The sequence below is a fragment of the Dromiciops gliroides genome, chromosome 1 (assembly GCF_019393635.1).
Source record: "Dromiciops gliroides isolate mDroGli1 chromosome 1, mDroGli1.pri, whole genome shotgun sequence".
In the NCBI taxonomy this organism is placed as follows: Eukaryota; Metazoa; Chordata; class Mammalia; order Microbiotheria; family Microbiotheriidae; genus Dromiciops; species Dromiciops gliroides.
Genome location: NC_057861.1, coordinates 115,202,892 through 115,222,285, shown reverse-complemented (window position 1 = coordinate 115,222,285; position 19,394 = coordinate 115,202,892). Strand labels below are relative to the sequence as shown.

Here is a 19,394-nt window from a genome sequence, read left to right as displayed (position 1 = left end):
AGTAGTACCTGAATTTAAATACAGGCTCAGAGACTTACTAGCTATGTGACCCTGGGCAAGTCATTTAACCTTATCTGCCACAGTTTCTCATTTGTAAAAAATGAGCTGGAGAAGGAAATGGCAAACCACTCCAGTATCTCTGACCCGCCCCCCTGCAAAAACAAACAAACAAAAAAAAAAAACAAATGGTATCACAAAGAGTTGGACACAAAGAAAAACTCAACAACTCCACACAACGTATAGTTGTTTGAAGATTAACTCCCCCAGTAGACTGTGAGCTCCTTGAGAGCAGGAACCTTCTTTGTATCCCTAATGCTTAGCACAGTGACTGACATATAGTAGTCACTTAATAAATATCTACTGGGGGCACCTAGGTGGCACAGTGGATAAAGCACCAGCCTTGCATTCAGGAGGACCTGAGTTCAAATGTGACCTCAGACACTTGACACTTAGTAGCTGTGTGACCATTTCCCTGAAAAAATAAAGAATAAAAACATCAATCCATCAATAAATAAATAAATGTTTACTGAATGAAAGCATGAAAATAAATTCACTCGTAATTACTATACCTCTTAAAGACTTAAACTCTATTACCCATTAGAATTCCTATTCAGAAGATCACTTTCTGCTGATCTAACTTCTTCTTAACTTCCATACTAGATTTAATTTTAAAACCCCATAGAGTATTTCATAAATTTGGTGGATTTCCATGATAAAGTTCAATAAGCATTCTTGGGTGCCTACATGTATACAGCACTGTGCTAGACACTGGAGACAATGACACAATGGCCAGGACACAATCTCTGCCTCAGTCCTCTAAGTTTTAGTCTCTCCTTCCCACCACCATCTTTTTTAAAACAATGATGGTTATTCCCTTACATGACTTCACTTCTATAGACACAAAATTAAAATGAATATGATCATCCTTCCCTTGAAGGACAATCCTTGAAAAAAATTTCTCAGAATTGGTTTGGAGTCAGGGGACCTGAATTTGAATCACAACTGTGCTGTTTACTATTTAAGTTATTTAACCTCTGTAGGCCTCAATTTTCTCTTCTGTCAAAAGGAGTCAGATTCCATGGTCTCTAAGATCATAGCTCTAGATGGAAAGGGACCTTAGAAGCCCTCTGGTCCAATCTCTCCTTTTGAAAGTTGAATCACTGATCTGGAATTTGGATCCATATCCTTCAACTCTGAATCCAGATGCAGGCCACCTTTCCATCCACAAAGTTGTTTGCACCCCTTTGTTTTCAATCATATCCCTAAACCTCATTAGAAACACATTTACACTTCCTACAAGACCACTAAAGATGATGAATGGGTCAGCATGAACTCTTGAGATTCCATTAAACATCTGCCCACTAGTTAATAGATTACAATTTGCCTTCAAAAATTAACGATCTCTCTAACAGCTTATCCAACTTGAACCTGAGGAACAAAAGAACCAAATCATAGAGTTGAGTGGGGCAAAAAAGACAAAAATCACACTGCTTGAGTCCAGTCTTCCTGCCTCTGTGCCAAAAGTATAATAAAGTGAGATACAAAAGTGATTTGCATCCTCTCTACAAGTCAATTAATTGCAATGAATACCTAACACAGATGAGGCACTGAGGTAGGTATCTTAGGAGATACAAAACACGACCTCAACCTATAAGAATTTCAGAAATCTATGTTACAGGCCCTTTGTTTCATGTCACCTCCCCTAGGTGAGTTTACATGATTTTTCCACACTAAGATCTGCTCAGTTAATGGACCACTCTTGTAAATTTACTGAGTTTTCAGATCATCATATTTTTATCCAAGTATATGTTTACCACCACTTCTAAAAGTCTTATTTGACTGTCACTTCCAATGGCTCACAGTGTTGTAACAATAAGTATAGCCTACAGATGTGCTAGTTAATTAATTGTAAACACAGTTTGTTTGCATTTCCCCAGCCTTGAAATAAATATTCTGGTCCCTAGTACAGCACCAGGAGTATCAATACGTGCCAAACATTCTCAGCAACTGACAAAGATTTTTTTTTTTTGCAAGGATCTGCCCCTGTTTGCTAAAGAAGAGGCAGGACAGTTTTGAATGAACCATGCTGCTTCAGTCAGTCAGCAGTTGGTGAGGGGCAAATGTCCTCTATCTTCATATTTGCTGTGATGTCCTTGAAGCTGTTGGTTTCCAAGGAAAATAAGGTCATCTACCTCTGCCTAAGTGATCCAAGTTTAATGTGAATATTCAGTCATTGTTTCTCATGTTAAGGCTTTGCTAGTGGTTCAGATATTATTATTTACAGAGATTATTTACAGAAGGCTCTTTCCAGACCTTGTGGCACTCAGAGTCCTCATGACTCCTAGAGCTCTAAGTAGCCTATCCTTTTTACTTAATTACCAAAGTGATGCAAAATCCAGAGAAATAAACTCTGGTCTTTATGTCGAAGCAGCAAGAAAAAAAAGCTGCTCTCCAGAGAAGATCTTCAGGATAAGCCTGAAAAAGAAATCAAGGAACTCAAAAGTAAGCTATCTTTTTAAACTATCTTCAAGCCACATTTATCTTCTTGTGTGTAGCTGAGCAATTTTTTAAAAAACTCCTTAAGAATCTAGAACAGAAGCCAGAGAAGATGGGGGTCTATGAACTTCTAAAAATATATTTGGATAATTATTTCAAAATAATTGGCTTCCTTTATAGTCCTAAGTATTTTATTTTATCCATTTAATAACATCATTCTGAGAAGGAATCCTTTAGGCTTCACCAGAATGCCTAAGGGGTCCATGATATAAACAAAGTTAAGAACCCCTGCTCTAGAATAACAAGTTTAACAAATTTAATTTGATTTTTAATTTAATTTAACAAATTGGTAAATCAAAAAAGAAATCTCAGTTTCTCTGCTTTCCTGGGTAGGTTTCAGCCCCTCCCTTGAAGCATGCCATAACAACTCCTCATTGAATGGTGATTTTCCCAGAAATGACAGGGCCAATAGTAATATCAATTCCTTAATTCTGCCAACAGCTTCTTTGTAACACATAGGAAAACAGTTGCTTGCGAACTAAATGTTTATAGTACTGCTGGCCTATATTTTAAAGAAAAGAGAATCTTTTCCAACCGTTGTAGCAATGGGGATTGGGTGTAAGAAAGTACTTTTACAAAAGAACAGCTCTCTTGCCTCAGTGATATTCTTTACAAATATAATGCTCATTGCTATTCATATCATAGATGTAAAATGATAGAGACAGAGGTCTCCCTTTTTTTCAAGAGAGGAAGCTGAGGCCCAGGAAAGTTAAATGATTTGTCCACAGTCAGCAATCAATTTGTAAGATGTGTTTGAGATTAACCTAGGGTGCTAATAAATTAAGTAGCTTGCCCATAATCAGTGTGTCAGAAGCAGGACCTGAACTTGGGTCTTTCTGATGTCAAGGCTGGCACACCACACTGCACTGGCTTAATGTTTGTGGCATACAGGAGGAATGGGGAGGGGAGGGAGTTCTGTGGCATGATGTACAGAAACTCGGGATAGAATAGTATACATAAGAACTTAAAACTTTTAGACCTTACATATCATCTAAATCAATCCCCTCACCTCACATGACAAAAGGAAAGGCTAGAGGGATTCAGTGACTTGACTAAAATCATACAGGAGGGAATGGAACCCACTCCTTCTCATGGTGTAGAGGGTAGAGCATTGATCTTTGAGTCCATAAGATTTGGGTTTGACTCCTGCTTCAGATATTTAGTAGCTGGCCAAATCACTTAACCTCCCTGAGCCTCAGTTTCCTCATTTGTAAAATGATGGGAGTTAGACTTGATGACTTCTCAGATCCCCTAAATTTATGAACCTATGCCTCCCAGTCCAATTCGTCTCCTACCACACCAAGTTCTCATGACACTTTCTCAAGGGTCAGTCACACTGAAATGAGCCAAGCAAGTTGGTTTTGCACATTAGTTAGGAAATCATTGCATTTATTTCATTTAAAATTAATCTCATCACTTGTATAAATAGAGTCCTCTAAAGACAAGGAACACACACACACACACACACACACATACACAAAACAACAACAACAACAACAATCAACAAAACTACCCTAGAATAATTCTTAAGAAAATGCAGCAACTTCTGTGGAAACCTTTAGCCTTCTAGAGGTAAGATTCCCTTTCATCCACAGCTACTGTGTTCATGGGAGTCATACATGTCTAAACAGAACATTGGTTACCAATAAAAACAAGGTCCCCTGGCCCAGCATTGTACCTTCTGCTCCTCTCCCTCCCCTGTCCTAACAGTAGACAATTCATTTTGTCCATTTGCCTCACTGGCCACACAATTTTTATGATCTCAGCTTTCCTACTCAACCCTCTCCACCCCTACCCCCCACCCCCAACCTAATATTATTCTTTCAACCCTCTGGCATGACTCAGAAGAAACTTAGTTGATGTAAAAGAAGGCTGTGTATTCCCTTATCCTATTCACCATAAACAGATTAATAATCAAACTTAGAGCCAGCCAAATCAAGACAGGTGGTGGTCTTAGAGGTTAGAACTGTCAAGAAACATGGGTACATTATGCATAGAATTACCAGAAAAAGAGAAAAACATGCTGAAATGGCAGGTAAAGTCCAGAAAATATTGCCCCCTAGGGTACCCATTACTTAAAATGTAATTTTTATTTATAAAACCATCAGCAGCTCCAATTTCCAGGAAATTAACCAACTCATTACTTAAGACCTGGTCAGCTAAGCCCCTCACCATACACAAGGAGCTCCTTTATCACAGTTCTCAAACTGTCTGTGGACCTGCAGCATATTGTAAAAGGAAACTTTCCCCCTTTCTCTTCAATTCTAGTAATTAAGTCAAGGGACACATTTATAGCCTACCTTCCTTATGCCACAGGAAAGAAAATGGAGACAAGTTTATCCCTGGGAATAACTTTTGAATCCCTCCTGTATTCTATATTCTATATTCTTTTTCTGTTTTAAATAAATCTTGTTTTCATAAAAATACTACATTTCTCAAACTTGATGGAGACAGAGAGACTGAGAGAGAGAGAGAGAGAGAGAGAGAGAGAGAGAGAGAGAGAACGAACTTGTATACTCATTATTTACTTTCTCTTCTCCCCACATCAGAAAACTTTTAAAGAAGAAAAGTTGGAGGGGGTGGAGGAGTCAGCTGGCAGGCAGCTGCAGAAGAGCCTATGGGGCACCCAGGTACCTTCCCGTCTTAAAAGATCACCTGCTCTCACCATTTTTACATGGGCAGTGGTAGGTAGTTTGTAGCAACCCACAACCAGCTGTCTTTTGGTTCATCCATAATGTTCAAAAACATTGTTGCCTTAAATATCACATGCCCAAGAATATTACAGACAAGATCTTATTTATTCTTTTTAGTCGGTAGTCAGTATCATTAAATACCTGTAACCTGTCACTTTCCCCATTTCTGATTCATGCTGAAATCTAGGTCAAAGCTGAGCATTTTGCAGCATGAGATTTTCTTTCAAAGGGGATAGCTTGGCACCAACAAAACCACTCACAAAAGAGATGGAGAATTTGAAGAGATGCTATTGTAGGTCACTTACCTGAGAGAGGGCCCTCCTCCCATTCTTCAGCTCTCTTTATTCGGTTTGTAGCAAATCCTACACAGGCATATATTCCGATGGCAAAAATGAACAGGGAGATTACCTGGGGAAGCAAAAGACCAAAGTGTCAAACACACTTATGGATGGATAGTGGTCAAGTCCTGTGACATTTAAGGGTCAAACCATCAGGGCTCAATCCTATAGCTTTTCAAACACATCATCAAATGCCATTCTCTATTTCACACATTCAGCACTCTGCAAGGATTGTTTAATTAAGCAACAGAGCAGAAAGCATTTCATTTGATAGCATGTCCTTAAGGAGGCAGTGGAAGGGTCTCCTTCCCACAGAAATCCATTTTCTTGCCCCCTACCTGGTGTGACTGGAAAGCGTTTCTCTTTGCCATGGTAGAGAATTCTTGGAAAGCCTTTTTGCTGTGTGTTGTTCTCTTTTTTCTCTACACTGAATGCCGGGCTCTTTGCTCTCTGAGTCCAGTCTATTAGCTACAACTAATCCCACCTGGGGAGGTTGACAGGCTCATTTGATTTGCCAAGGGCCTGATTTCATCATGGTTCACTCACAAATCCCAGCTCTGAGTACAAGAGGCTTCCAGCATCATCCTTCTTTTCCCCTCCCCCTTGCCCTTCCCCCCCCATACACATACACACACACACACACACACACACACACACACACACACACACACACACACACACACACACACACACACACACACACACTCTTTTATGTGGTTTCCTCTGGCAACACGAGGTTTTCAAATGTTGCTGTGGCCAATAACAGTTCATGTTCATCTTACTTTCCTCACAAAAACACGGGTAAAAAAGAAACCAAATGTATTTTAACCGATAAAAGTGAAACAGGGCTGGAGAAAGGAGAGAGAGGTTTGGTACCAGTTTCAAGCTTTGGAGATTTACAATGTAGTTATTCAATGTCATTAATCTTGCAACTTTGTTTTAAAAAAAAACAAGGAAGCGTTTGCAATTTATGAATCTAATAACTTGCTTATTTTTGCCATTTATTTGATTGGAGGGATTCAATTTTAATGTCTAAATCCCAACTGCAATCCCCCTCTTTTTTGGTTCCTCATAATTTTCCAACAATTTCTCACTATGAAATCTCCTAGGACTGTAACCAACCCCAGAGATAGCTTTATTTTTCCTCCTATTGTTATGGTTCAGAGGAGGAGCTTTATCAAATTACCAAGAATGCCAGCCAAGCAACACCAAGTCCTCCTTGCCTATCAGAAAGGACATAAAGACAGTTTCTCTCTCTGTCTCTATCTCTGTCTCTCTGTTTCTCTGTCTCTGTGTGTGTGTCTCTCTGTGTCTCTGTGCCTCTGTCTGTCTCTCTGTGTCTCTTTCTCTGTCTCTCCCTCTCTCTGTGTCTCTCTCTGTGTCTCTGTTTCTCTCTGTCTCTGTCTCTCTCTCTGTGTCTCTGTCTCTCTGTCTCTGTCTCTGTCTCTCTGTCTCTGTCTCTCTCTGTGTCTCTGTCTCTGTGTGTGTGTGTGTGTCTCTCTCTCTGTTTCTATCTTTCAGAAGAAACTACCAGTTTGGAAAAAACAGCTTCATAAGCAGTTTCATTTAGGAAGGAAACTAGAGATGGATAGAATTATGATTCAAAGTATTGGTTTGCCAGTTATTCGTGGGGGTAAATTATCATTCAAGGCAAAGAAACCCAGCCCTTCAGGGAGAGAGAAGTTTCTTTCACTGAGCTCTTTACCAACAAGTATATTTAAAGGAACAGTGTTTAGGCTTAGTCTTAAATTTTACTGAAATGCTTGTCCAGAGGCTTGGATTAGTGGTTAATACAGGATCATAGGAGTAATCAACAGGCATTTATTGAGCAGCAGAACTAAGTGCTAGGAGCTGATCTAGGACCTGAGGCTATAAAAACTAAAATGAAACCATTTCTACTCTCAAGGAGCTTATATTTAAATTCAAAGATTCAGAACTCTAGGGGACCTAAAATGTCATCTCATCCAACCCCACCATTTTAGAGTCAAAAGAACTGAGGCTTGAGAGATAATGTGGCATAGTATGGTAGAAAAAGCCCCTTTTGGAGGAGTGAGTAGACCTGGTTTTAACTTCTATGGACATTATTTTCACTACTTGTAGAATGAGGGAGTTGGACCCTAACGTTCTTAGCAATTCTAAAGCCTTTAATGTCTAAGGTCTCTTCCAGTTCTAAAAATTCTCTTAAGAAGCCAGAGAGAATGAGGGGATTTTTTTTATTGTTGTTTTTATTGCTTGTCCCAAATGATCGTTACTCCCGCATAAAATGCATGTGTGTATGTATAAACAGATATCAGCTCTGCCATGCAACAAATGACTCACTGAGCTCTCATTATATTCAAATAGAATGAGGCAGCCCACAAGTACCACCATTCTGTTGACAAGAGATGGTGATCTTGATGACCATAGTTTCATTAAATATTTGAAAGTTGCCTAATGGCTCATTGGAAAATAGAATGTATTACCAAGTACTTTGAGTTTCACACCATCACAAGGATGGTGAGTTACAAGTTGATTTTAAGACAGGCATTGATGGACAAAATAATAAAAATTAACATCTGTATAGCCCTTTAAGAACATGGTTTCTTTTTTCCCCTTTTTTATTACATTAATACATAGTTATGGAATAAAACAAGGTTTTCCATAACATAGTGCAATGAAAACATGACTGTTCAAATCTACCATGTACAAATTGCTTTTTCTTTCAAATATACAACAAAATTCTCATGTAAATTTCTTTTTTCCCTCCTTTTTTCTACCCTCACCCCACTCTAGAAATGGCTACCATTAGACACAAATAGATATATAGCTCTAGATAGACACACATATATGCATATATGTAAAATTATTCTATACATACTTCTATTTATCGCTCCTTTCTCTGGATACACATAGCATCTTTCTTCACGTGTCTGTCATAATTATTTTGGAATGTGATTTCAATTGATCCATACAACAACCCTATGAAGATGGTGCTCTAGCTATTAATATTCCCATTTCACAGTTGAAGAAACTGAAGTTCAGAATGGCTAAGGGACTTTCCCATGGTCACACAACTAGTAAGACCTCATTGCATGTGTTTTTCAATTTGAGGAACTTTGGTTAAAGTTTTAGAAAACCTTATGAAATATGCCAGGGTTTTCTACCAGTTGTGCTTACAATCTAAGGTTATCAGTATAAGGTAAAAGACAAGACGTATGATTCCATTGGGATGAGGAACTCCCAGGCATAGAAACACTTCTCTCTTATGCGGATCGCCACCACATCTGCCATCTGTAGTCAGAGAGTTGCCTAGAGCAAAGGTGTCACTCATCTATACCTAGGAATCCCTGTAGGCCACATATTGACTTAGTTTTAAAATGTTATGTTATGGGGGGGGGCAGCTAGATGGTACAGTGGATAGAGCACCGGCCCTGGATTCAGGAGTACCTGAGTTCAAATCCGGCTTCAGACACTTAATACTTACTAGCTGTGTGACCCTGGGCAAGTCGCTTAACCCCAATTGCCTCACTTAAAAAAAAAATGTTATGTTATCAATGTTTTATTGTTTTTTTATTTCTTTTGCTAAATATTTCCCAATTGCATTTTAATCCATAGGCAGCCCTTGGAACACAGGCTTTGTGTTTAATAGTTAGACTACTGAGAAGTTAAATGACCTACCAAGGCTTCTGGAATTTTCAAGGCCCACTAGTTATCCACAACACAAGGATGCATCTAATAAATATTCATTACAGAAGGGCAAAAATACTAACAGAAAACAATGGAGGATAGTATAAAATTCACTACTATACCCTTTGAATTTTATTTATACTCTTATAAAGATGTCAGGCTTACAAGCATTTCTTTGTAATTAATCAATCAACAAATATTATTAGGAGATTATTATGTGCCAGGTGACAACTAGATGCCTCAGTGGATAAAGCACTGGGCCTAGAGTCAAGATGATCTGATTTCAAATTAGACTTCAGAAACTTCGTAGCTAATCAAAGAGCTTCCTCTTCACCAGGTGCTTGGTGGACCAGGACTAACTGTGGAATATCTATGAATGGTCTGTCTAGGGCATTTCCCTTACACATTATCATCATCACCACCACCACCATCACTACATTTATATAGTACCTACTATGTGCCAGGAACCATGCTAAGGGTTTTATAATTATTATCTCATTTAATTCTCACAACAACCCTGGAAGGTAGGTGCTATTGTCAGCCCCATTTAACAGACAAGGAAACTGAGACAATCAGGTTAAGTGACTTGCCCAGATTCACATAGCTAATAAATGTTTGAGTCTATATTTGAATTCAGATCTTCCTGAGTTCAAGTACTCTCTACCGAAGGTGCCACCTAGCTTCATCATCATGATTCTCCAGAAAGCAAGCTCCCTAGCATCCTCTATGTAGAAAAGTTTCATCAGTCAAGCAAGTTGATGGGTGTAGCACATGTACCTGATCGCCATTACACAAGGACTTAATAGAGTTTTGACCTTAGAATCACCAGTGAAAGGGAGCTTAGAGGTCACCTAGCACAGTCCTACCTGAAGCTGGATTCCCCTCCTTCAAAGTGTCTCATTTTTAACTTTAGCTGAAGTTTGATCTAGTAGATATACCTAACTTAGGGAATCCTGTTAAGGATTCTGTTAAAAATGAATAGAACTCTAGTTTTTGGAGAACCATGATATATGTGGGGTGGGGAACAGTCCTGGCAGCTAGACGGCACAGTTCTGATCATGGTTCTACTATTAACTAGCTCTGCATCTTAGGGGTCCTAAACCAAGAGACATAAAGGCCCTTGGAAGCCACCTAATTTAACCCCTCATTTTATAAATGAAGAAATTAAGTCCTAGAAGTCTGTCAGCAGACTCAATGTCAATCAGAAGTCAAACCAATAAACTGTCAGTCAACATCAAAGCTAGTCAACAAGCATTTATTAAGTACCAACTTGCCCAAGGTCCCACAGGTAGTGAGTGACAGAAGCCAGCCTTGATCACAGATCCTCTGCCTCCAAATCCAGTGTTCCTTCTACTCAACAAGGGCAAATCACCTCGGTTCTCTGGGCCTTGGACTCTTTAGCTTTAAAAGGACTGACAGAAAGGTGATAGACTCAAGTTGCAGAATGAGATGTGTGTTTTCTGACAGCCAATATGGAAATTCATTTTGCTTGACTTTGCATATTTGTTGTAAAGTCATGCTTTTTCTTTCTGTTTATTTGGGGAGGGAGGGGTGAGGAGGAAGGGTGGGGTCACATCCAACTCTCTGTGACCCCATGGACCATAGTGCACCAATACTGTACACGGACCTTTCTTGGCAAAGATACTAGAATCATTTGCCATTTCCTTCTTCGGGTGATAGGATTGGGATGGAGGAAGGAAGAACAAAAGAAATAATGAAAGAGAGAAAGAAAGAAACAGAGAAACAAAGGAAAAATAAAGGAGGGAGGAAAAGGGAAGGAGGGAAGGAAAGGAAGGAAGGAAGGAAGGAAGGAAGGAAGGAAGGAAGGAAGGAAGGAAGGAAGGAAGGAAGGAAGGAAGGAAGGAAGGAAGGAAGAAAGAAAAAGAAAGGAAGAAAGAAAGGAAGAGAAAGAAAGAAAAAAAGGAGGGAGGGAAAAGGGAAGAAGGGAGGAAAGGGGGTAGGGAGGAAGAGGAAGGGAGGAAGGAAGGAAGGAAGGAAGGAAGGAAGGAAGGAAGGAAGGAAGGAAGGAAGGAAGGAAGGAAGGAAGGAAGGAAGGAAGGAAGGAAGGAAGGGCCACTGAAACATGTTTTTTTAAATTCACAGAAGAAAATAGAAGGAAGGCAAGAAGGAAGCAAAGCCAAGCAGGATACCTTTGAGATTTACATGTTGAATTTACTACAAAATTTAAAAGCAAGCTATATATAATACAAATTTATAGTTCCGATGCCCCCTCTCCATAGATAGGTGGATAGATAAATATGTATATCCATATATATGTTCATTTTAGTTGACGTTTAATAAGTTTAGAATTTTTAATGAAAAAAATAAAGGGTTAGATTGAACCAAACTACCTCTCTGGGCCTCAGTTTCATTATTTGTAAAGTGATGGAGCTGGATCAGATAACCTATTGGATCCACTTCCAACTCTAGAACTATGTATGTTCCATGACCTCTGGCCATTCCTCTAAAGAAGTCTTACCTTATACCATCTCACTGTACATAAGGAATTAATTTGTTTATGCTACCTAATCCAAAATAAGCAGACCTTTCATATATCATTATAAGAAAAAACTCAAATGTCTCAAAGATTGTCAATAAATGTTTGCTGCTGAATAGCATTTTTGAGTCATTAATATTTTCTTTCAGGTCAATCCATAAATAATCATTTATTAAACCCCCTATTCTGTTCCAAGAAATGAGATAGTTGCTGGGAGTTCAAAGACAAAAAAGAAATGCCCTCTTCCCTCGGGTAACATACATTCTATTACACTATTATCCAACAACAAGCTAGTGTACTTACCATCCCCAAATTCCCTTCCTGCCTTCTTTCCCTTCCCTTGTTCTCACTTTTCTCTCTGCCTGGAACAAACTCCCAACTCTGCCTATCACCCTCCATGAAGTCTTCCTTCTTCCTTACATTAGCCAAGAGAGAAGCAGATTTAAGCTGCATATAATGGAAAACACCCTAGTAACACGAACTGTTCGAAAGTGGAATGGGACACCTTAGAAAATAGCGCATTACATTACCAGATTTCAAACTATGCCACCAAGTGGTTATCATCAAAACAATCTGCTACTGACTAAGAAATACAGCGCTGGACCAGTGGAATAGAGTGAGTACACAATACACAGTAGAAAATGACCAGAGGAATCTAGTGTTTGCTAAACCCAAAGATGCAAGCTTTTGGGTGAAGAACACACCATTTGACAAAAGTTGCTTGGAAAACCAGAAAGCAATTTGGCAGAAACTAGGCATAGACCAACATCTTACACCATATACCAAGATAAGGTCAAAATGGATGAATGATTTAGACATAAAGGGCGATATAAGTAAATTAGGGGAGCATGGAAAAATGTACCTGTTATCTCTATGGATGAAGAGAAAGTTTATAAGAAAACAAGAAATAGAGAAAATCATGGGAAGTAAAAATGAATAATTTTGATTACACAAAATTATAAATCTTTTATAAAAACAAAACATACAGTCACAATTAAAAAGAAAACTGGGAACTGAAGCAGGGATTAGAAATCAAAGAAAAGGGGAAAAGACCTATTTGTACAAAAAATTTTATAGCAGCTCTTTTTGCAGTGTCAAAGAATTGTAAATTGAGCGGATGGCCATCAACTGGGGAATGACTGAACCAGTTGTGGTATATGATCATGATGGAATACTATTGTGTTATAAGAAATGACAAGTAGGATAGTTTTAGAAAAACCTGGAAAGACTCATGTGAACTCATGCAAAGTGGATAAGCAGAACCAAGAGAACATTAAATACAGTAACAGCAATATTATAAAGATAATCAACTGTGAAAGACTTAGGTACTCTAATTAAGACAATGACCCAAGACAATTCCAAAGGATCCGTGATGAAAATGCTCCAGAGAGAAAAGTAATGAAGTCTTAATGCAGATTGAAGCATATTCCTGTGTGTGTATATGTATTTACTCTATTTTTTATGTTTTCTTTTGCAGTGTGGCTAAGATGGAAATGTTTTGCATGATGTCACACGTATTTTGTTGTTGCTGTTCCATTGTTTTTCAGTTGTGTCTTCATGACCTAATTTGGGGTTTTCTTGGCAAAGATAGTGGAGTGGTTTGCCATTTCCTTTTCCAGCTCATTTTACATATGAGGAAACTGAGGCAAACAGGGTTAAGGTACTTGCTTAGAGTCATACAACTATTAAATATCTAAGTCAGGATTTTCACTCAGGGAGACTCACCACATGTATAATCTTTTTTTTTTTTTGGTGGGGCAATGGGGGTTAAGTGACTTGCCCAGGGTCACACAGCTAGTAAGTGTCAAGGGTCTGAGGCCAGATTTGAACTCAGTTACTCCCGAATCCAGGGATGGTGCTTTATCCACTGCGCCACCTAGCTGCCCCCATCCATATGTATAATCAATATCAACTTGCTTGCCTTCTAAAGGAAGGTGGATGCAAGTAAAGAATTTGCAACTCAAAATGTTAAAAAAAATAATAATGTTAAAATTTTTACATTGGGAAATATTTAATGAAATTTAAAAAATAAAGTAGAAGATAGTATACTCTCTATCTTGGTAGAGGATTTTGTCATGGGAATTATTGCTTCAGATGTGGTTTTCACCTACTCTTCAGGCTAGAAGATTCTTTCCAGAACTATATGCTATGACTGTAATTCTGGAGTTATTTTTATCTTACCTACCTTCCCTATTAGACTGAAAGCTTCATGAGGACAGGAATCACATTGTTCATCTTTGCATCCCCAATAGTGCATCTAGTCCTAAGGAATCTAGTAAACGCTAGCTATATATTTGTAGAATTAATTATCAGGAGAATGCCAAAAAGGCCAGCTCCCCCACACACCACCAGGCGGAAGCCAAAGTACAATACCATCTAATCATTTAAAGTAGAGAAAACAAACCAGAAGACTAATGGATATATAAATACTAGCACTCTCACTTTATTTGAAAAGAAAGTTTCATTAAAGGAGGTCTGGAAACCTAACTAAATGAGCAGAGAAATGTTTCAAAATACTCTAGAGCAAATTCAAATAAATTGAATGGTCATCTGCAGTAGTGTTTGAGGTCATCAATATAAGGTCATCTGTGGCTGAATCACTAAACAGAAACAAGGAAGAGAGGGACTGCAGAAAATGACTTTCCTGTGTAGTTTATCAAGCCAACCATTCTGGAGAGAATGCCACTCTATAGAACCCAGCACTATAAACTAGATGGAGATGGCCAACTTTGCTACTCCCTCAGTAATTATTAATAAGAATGCCTATGGGGGCAGCTAGGTGGCGCAGTGAATAAAGCACTGCCCCTGGATTCAGGAGGACCTGTGTTCAAATCCGACCTCAAACACGTGACACTTACTAGCTGTGTGACCCTGGGCAAGTCACTTAACCCCAATTGCCTCACCAAAAAATAAATAAATAAATAGAAATAAGAATGCCTATGTCTATACCATTCAGTTGTACAAAACACTATCTGAACGACCACTTTGTGAGGCACACAATCAGAAAAAGCATTAACATCCCAATATGATAGATGACAGAAGAGGCTCAGTGACTAAGGGACCTAGCCACAGTCCCATAGCTACTCCAATTTACTTGACTTGATTTCTTTATCTTCTAGGGAAAAATCAGTATAAAATAAATCATCATAAATCAGTTTTCATACTTATAAGAAGGGTCATTTATGGTGTGTTTGTTTTTATTTTGGCAATCAGGATTAAGTGACTTGCCCAGGGTCACACAGCTATTAAGTGTTTGAGGCCAGATTTGAACTCAGTTCCTCCTCACTCCAGGGTCAATGCTTTCTCCACTGTGCCACCTATATGCCCCAACTTATTGTTAATAATTCACTTATCCCCAAAAATACAAACAATAATTCACCTACCAAGTGAAGGAGGTTGGTCTACATGATCCCTAAAGTTCCATCTAGCTCTAAATCTATAATCCTGTGAATTCGTTGTTAACTAGGATTTTACTATTTACAAAATTTTTGGTCAGAATAACCTGGTAAGGAAGGATGGGGGAGGAGAGGTATGCCCACTTTCCAGATTAGGGAACTGAGACTCAGAAAGCAGCCCATGGCCCCACAGCCAAGATTTGAAACCAAGTTCCCCAATTCTAATTCCAACACGGTTCTACCACTTCTACTAAGAAAATTAATGACATTCTAATTATACAAGGAAATGACATTTTAGTATACTTAGAAACATGGGCAGGAAATCATATGCTATTGATACAAATTAGCAGTGTGTGTATCAGTCAGTCAACAGTCACCAAGCCTAAACTCCTCAAACTCAGAAACTATCTTTTTGTAGTAGGTGTTTAATAAATGTTTATCGATTAATTGAGTAAGCACTTACTATGTGCAAGGCATTACACTAATCACAGAATCACAAAGCGAGGAACTCAATGCCCATCTACTACAACTTCAACTTTAACAAGCAACATATCCAACAAGGAGAGCTATGCCTCAGTAGCCTTTGCTTGAAGACATTTTGGAAAGAAGTGTCTTGAGGCAGTTCATTCTCCTTCCATCCCTCCATATTATAAGAATTTCATAATCTGCCTGCAATACCAAGTCCAAACTCTTCTCCTACAATTCAAGACTTTCGACAAACTGATCTTGCCTTATGTTACCTGGCTGACCAAATACACCCTCCATCCTTAATAGTCACATCATTTAAGGAAATTCACTCACTGTACTTCACAGATTGATTCCTAGGACATTAGAGTTAAACAGGTTCTTGGAGGTCATCTAGCCAAGTCTTATTTTACAGTTGAGGAAATTGAGTCCCAGAGAAGTAAAACGAGTCACTTGAAGTCATACAGTGAGGGTGTGATAAAATTAGTAGTAAAATTCAAGTATCCTGACTCCCTGTCTACTGTTCCTCCCCTAAGGAATGGCTAAGTGGCACAGTAGGTAGAGCACTGGCCCTGGGTTCAGGAGGACCTGAGCTCAAATCTGGCCTCAGACATTTGACACTTACTAGCTGTGTGACCCTGGACAAGTCACTTAACCCCATTACTTCAAACATCTGGGGCCATCTCTAGTCAAGAGTGAGGCTGGTGACTTTGCACAGTCTTTCCTCACTTAAATGAAATTCATTGCAAGTCATGACATCTGCCATGGTCCTCTTGGAGAACTAAGGACAAACAACAACTGTCCTTTCTTATGTATTTCTGCCTAACTCTAGTGCCTTCCCTCTGTTGGTTTTTTCCAGTTTATCCTGTTTATAGTTTATTCTGTACATCGTTATTTGCATATTGTCTCCCCCATTAGATTGTATGCTTCTCATCCTAAGCCTCTGTTTTGTCTTTCATTCTATCCCCAGCACTTAACACAATACATGGCACATAGTAGGTACTTAATAAATGCTTATTGACTTTTGTTTTGACATAGTTGTTATTTAATTAAATGTTTGTTGATTGAATGACTGACTCTTGCCAGGCATGTGCTCCTTCTTTCTTTCTTTCTGCTTTTACAAATCCTACTCATCCTTTGGTGCCATGTAGAATTACAAGATCATAGGATCACACATCTAGAATTTGAAGGGAATCTCAGATGTCATCTAGTCCAACACCATCATTTTACAAATGAGGAAAGTGGGAACTAGAGAAGTTAAGTAACTTGTCCAAGAACACACAGCAAGTAAGTGTGAGAAGTAGCATTTGAACCAGGTTTTCTGACTAAAGAGCATTCTTTCTGCTATTATACTTATAGTATGTCCAACAAAGTTTGGCCCTTATATGTTCTCAGTGTTCCTGCAAAACCCTGAGAGTTCTGAGAGAGAAATAGATGCATTTATAACTCAGCAAGAATATATCCACATATATGTATATAGATATCTCTCTCTCTCTCTCTCTCTCTCTCAATATATATATATATATATATATATTGAGAGAGAGAGAAAGTGAGTGAGAGAGAGAGAGAGAGAGAGAGAGAGAGGGAGAGGGAGAGGGAGAGAGAGAGAGAGAGAGAGAGAGAGAGAGAGAGAGAGAGAGAGAGAGAGAGATCTTCTGAAGAGGTTCTACAAAGCCCTATTTCTAAAAGCTGCTTAAGGAGGAACAGGGCCAAACAAGTTGTGGTATATGATTATAATGGAATGCTATTGTGCTATAAGAAATTACAACCAGGGTGCTTTTCAGAAAAACCTGGAAAGACGTATATGAACTGATGTAAAGTGAAGTTGTATGATGAAGAATTGTAAATGACTTAGCTATTCTTATCAATATAGTGATATAAGACAATTCCAAATTACTTATGATGAAAAAATGCTATTCATCTCCAGAGAAAGAACTGATGGAGTCTGAATACAGATTGCAGCATACTATATTTTTTACTTTCATTATTTTTTCATGTTTTGGTCTGTTTTCTTTCACAACATGAGTAATATGAAAATATGTTTTGCATGTGCACATGTATAACCTATATCAATTTATTTGCTGTATTGAAAGTTGGTAGTGGAGGGAGGGAGGGAAAGAATTTATAACTCAATTTTTAAATAAAAAATGTTCAAAATTGGTTTTGCATGTAATTGGAAGAAAATAAAATATTATCCAAAAAAGAAGCTTTACATTATCTGCAATAAAATAAACATTTCTTTGGCTTAATTTAAAAAAGAAGAAGAAGAAACAGGACTTGAGAGTATTAGAAAGCAAAATGGTTGCAAGCCAAGTCCAGAATCCAAGAAATAAGGACTTTTTTGCTTGCCCTTTCTTAATTTCTCAGTTTGAAAACTGACATGATTCTACTCCTTAACATTCTTCACAGGATAGTTCTAGGATTTGAAAGTGTGACAATTAGGCATTGATATAAATGGCTATTCAGAGATTTTCATTTCATGCTCATTGAAATAGAACAGAGTACTGGTGTATATTCTCCTTATTCCTTTTTAAAGCCTCTTTTTATTGGAGCTTATTTTTAGGTTGTGTCTTGGTGAAGAACTCACAGTGAATTCAGTGTGGTATAAAAAGTGGAAGATATATTCTCTGCAGAAAGGATTTATAATCTGAGTTGAGCTGAAAATTGAGATTGCTTAAACTTGAAGAAATTGGCACCAGGAACCTTGGTCAAAATGAGCTGTATAAACGTAACACCATGGCTCCTGCAATTCAGTTCTGCATCTGTGGGTTTGGAGCCCAGTGTACTCAAGATTCCAAACTACTGGAGCAAGTTTACATGAATAATCTGTGTGTCAGGAGGTTCTCCAGGGGAAAAATAGCATGAGCCAATCCAAAGGCAAACATCCTCTGTAATGTTTATTATTACATCACTGAAGACAGAAATTGACACCATTATGCTTTTCAGTGACATAACCACTGTTATCCACTACCTACCAGGCCCTGTCCACCACTCCAGAGAATGGACAGAAACAGAAAACAAGGACACTGTTCTATAGACTACAGGCATTTCATAAATATTTGATGATATTTGGTAAATTCACTGCCCCCGTGAAAAGTAGACTGCCTGGGTGATGCTAAACAGCTTTAACCTACATGTAAATGGTATGTCAAAGTGTCAAAGTTTTGAACATTCAACCAGACCGGTTGATTTAAAATAGTTATATTATACTTACTTTGGAATGCAGAAAATAAATGTGTTCATAATTAAGGTTTTGAAAATAATTCTCAGGAAATCATTGAGATTTCATGATTGCTTCCAAGTCATCTCTTCACCCTGCCACCTATGTCTGGCCATCATCCTCATCTCCCTCACATCGCAACCTGAGAGTCCACTTCTGGTTTGTCTGGCTATAAGTGACCTTTCACTTTTTCTTTGACCCAAACCAGACCTCCACGCTCCCTTCTTTCCTTTGTTTATACAAATCCTTCTCATTCTTCATGGCCCAGTGCCAAGCTCTTCCTCCTCAAGAGGGGCTTCAAGAAATACTTTAACTGACTGATCTCTCCATTCTCTGAATTTATAGAATCATAAGGTCATATGACCATCGTTTAAGAGCTGGGAGGGATGTCAGAAGTCATCTAGTCTAACCCCCTCATTTTCCAAAGGAAAAAATTGAGGGCTGAGCATTTCTGCATCATACCTGGGTGGTTAATAGCTCTACCTCCACCCATTCACCTTTCCCCCTCTCTTTGATGCATTGTCTTTGCCTATTTGAATGTCAACTCTTTGAGGACAGGAACTA

At 38.5% G+C, this 19,394-nt stretch overlaps 1 protein-coding gene across 3 annotated transcripts in view; it reads right to left on the bottom strand.

The window, feature by feature from the left end:
• The window catches only part of ENPP2 (ectonucleotide pyrophosphatase/phosphodiesterase 2), a 176,983-nt gene that overhangs the window by 123,836 nt on the left and 33,753 nt on the right, over positions 1-19,394 (bottom strand). The window contains exons 1-2 of one of the 3 annotated variants that reach the window (XM_043967717.1): positions 5,926-6,110; positions 5,555-5,657 (exon numbers count right to left, since the gene is read on the bottom strand). In XM_043967717.1, coding sequence (XP_043823652.1) covers positions 5,555-5,657; positions 5,926-5,958 — 136 coding nt within the window. In that variant the 5' untranslated portion in view covers positions 5,959-6,110. Of the gene's footprint in view, positions 1-5,554; positions 5,658-5,925; positions 6,111-19,394 lie in introns of those variants that run through there. The other 2 variants (XM_043967713.1, XM_043967723.1) reach the window with 2 other exon arrangements.